This window comes from Oratosquilla oratoria, chromosome 22, assembly GCF_046742065.1.
Source record: "Oratosquilla oratoria isolate Oo_2021 chromosome 22, ASM4674206v1, whole genome shotgun sequence".
Classification (NCBI taxonomy): domain Eukaryota; kingdom Metazoa; phylum Arthropoda; class Malacostraca; order Stomatopoda; family Squillidae; genus Oratosquilla; species Oratosquilla oratoria.
In genome coordinates, this window is record NC_134798.1 from 42450395 (window position 1) to 42452894 (window position 2500).

The 2500-nt window shown below is 44.6% G+C and overlaps 1 protein-coding gene across 1 annotated transcript in view; it reads right to left on the bottom strand.

Moving 5' to 3' along the window:
- Positions 1 to 2001: 2001 nt before the first annotated feature.
- LOC143037360 (uncharacterized) overlaps positions 2002 to 2500 on the bottom strand; it is a 22036-nt gene continuing 21537 nt past the window's right edge. Inside the window, exons 2-3 of the mRNA XM_076205498.1 lie at positions 2139 to 2384; positions 2002 to 2010 (exon numbers count right to left, since the gene is read on the bottom strand). Of these exons, the coding sequence (XP_076061613.1) occupies positions 2002 to 2010; positions 2139 to 2384 (255 nt within the window). The remainder of the gene's footprint in view (positions 2011 to 2138; positions 2385 to 2500) is intronic.

The following is a 2500-nucleotide window of genomic DNA, read 5'->3' on the forward strand; positions in this document are numbered from 1 at the left end:
GTGTGTGTGTGTGTGTGTGTGTGTGTGTGTGTGTGTATATATATATGTATGTATATACATATATATACATTATATGTATATATATATATATATATATATATATATATATGTATATGTATATATATATATATATACATATATATATATATATATATATATATATGTATATATATATATATATATATATATATATATATATATATAAATGAATAAACAAATAGATAAGTGAATAAAGACATGGATGAATATATTAATAGATAAGTAAATAAATTAATAGGTATATACATCAATGAATAGAAAAATAACAAATAGAAAATTCAATTGTTAAAATTACAAATAGATAAATGAATAATTGATAAATAAATATATTAATAAATGAATAGATAGATAAATAAGAAAATCAACAAACAAATAAACAATGTATAAATAACAAACAAACAAACAAACAAGCGAACACAGACAATCACAAATAAACAAACACAAACTAATAAATGAACAAACGAACAACTAAAAAAACACATAAACAAAGCAATTGAATAAAACAAATAAACAAGTAATAAACAAATAAACAATAGACAAGAAATAAACAAGCAAAACAAACAACATAGGAAAAAGAGCAAACAAGCAAACAAACAAGGAAACGAACAAGCAAACAACAAATAAACAAACAAGCAAACAAAAACGTCAAACAAGCAAACACATAAGTAAACAAACAAGCAAGAAAACAAAAACATCAAACAAACAAACAACAGGTAGATAAACAGAGGCTTGGCAGGTACCAAATGGTCGCGGTGGCCCCGAGCAGGGCGGGCCACCCGTCGCCCAGTCGCCCAATCTCGGGAGCGTGCGATGGGGCGAGGTGGGTGTTGTCCTCCTCGAGGTCGCCCTTGACCTAGTGGGTTATTCTTTTTATGACGTCCGCATTTCACGAAGAAGTCCTCCTCCAAGAAGCGGAGGGCTCCCCGGAGTGGGACCTTGAGAGACGCCTCCTCCTGGAGACGATCGAGCGTCTCCAGGAGGAGAAGAAAGCCCTAGAGGAGGAGGTGGACCTCCTCCGGGAAGAGGTGGCATGCCTGAAGACAACAGGGGTCGAAGGAGACCACAGCCGCCCCAAAAAGAACTTGATGGACGTCTCTCCAGAAATACTGGAGAACGCCAAATGTCTTTGCCACCTCTTCCAGTGTCGCACATGCCCCGACGTCCAGGTGTCGGAGGTCGGCCAGGAGGTCGACCTCATCGATTTCACCGATGAGGAACCTCTTTCCTCCGGCACCCGAAGCTCACCGAAGACATGGAGGGAAAGCTTTGGGCGCTTTGAGTTCAAAGCTCAGGAATCCACAGGAATCCCTCTCAAAACCACTAAAGTCCCTTCGAGAGCGAAAAGAGATCCTTTGACGGCCGAGAAGGATCCTCTGGCAAAACAAGAATTCCCAATCTTCAAACCCAAGCGTCCCTTCATGATCAAGAAAGCCCTTCAAAGGGTCCGAAGAGCTTCCCAAAGGCACACGGAAAGCCAAAGACGTAAGGAGCGTCAGCGTCCATCCTCGTGCCTTCGGAAGAGATGGACCAACCTGCCCCTCGTGTCAAAGGATAGGCCAAGGACCCAAAGCCCGAAGACCGAAAGCCCGAGGGAAGCCGGAAGGGAGGAAAGGGACCAGGAGGTCGTCCCTCCACCTCCACCTCCAATGGACACCTTCCCAATCGGGATCCCTGGGCCCCAGAAACGTCGGCGCCCACCCCAAGAATGGATTTGCCAGAGCAGGACTTGCCTCAACGCCAATCACCCATTCCTGAGTGTCTGCGGCCTCTGCCTCCGGCCGAAGACCAAGACCGTTCCTCCGGACAAAGTCCGTCTGCAGGACTTGTTAAGGTCAGAGGAATGGAGGCTCATCATCTTCAGCCCGGAGAACTTGCTCCTGGCTGTAGTGGTGTAGCCCTTCCTGTTCCTCTTCTCCATCACCAGACGGGTCGATGGAGGCTGGCAAATGAAAGTGTTGCCGCCTAAAGTGGCTAAAAATAACAAATGAAAATAAAAACTTTATATAAATTTGGGTTCTCAGCTCTGAGTGGCACAGAGCGCTTTCAAAAAGATTCATTGAAGCAAATCTGAAAGCTCTCTTCGGGAACTGCGCCCACACGACGTCAAGACGTCCATCTCTGAAGGCCTTTGACCCCCCAATGGGCGAAGAACGACCCATTGGAAACAGACTTCGAGAGCGCTCCTCCTCGTGGACATGACTTCTTCGGACGGACAACCCAAGAGGGACGGAGGAGCTCTTCTTAGGGACTTGAAAGGAATGTCTACGCTGGAAAGGGCTGAGCCACACCACAGATCCAGGAGCGTCCTCTGACCTTAAAGAAAGAGCCGTTGGGCTTAAGAGCCACTGCAAAAAATCGGCCTCACTGGAAAGCCCATAAATGAGTTCGAACGAGATTGAACTCTTCGAAGGCGGGGATTAAGGCCTCCCTCAGCTGAATAAAACCACCCGGAGGAGGCATA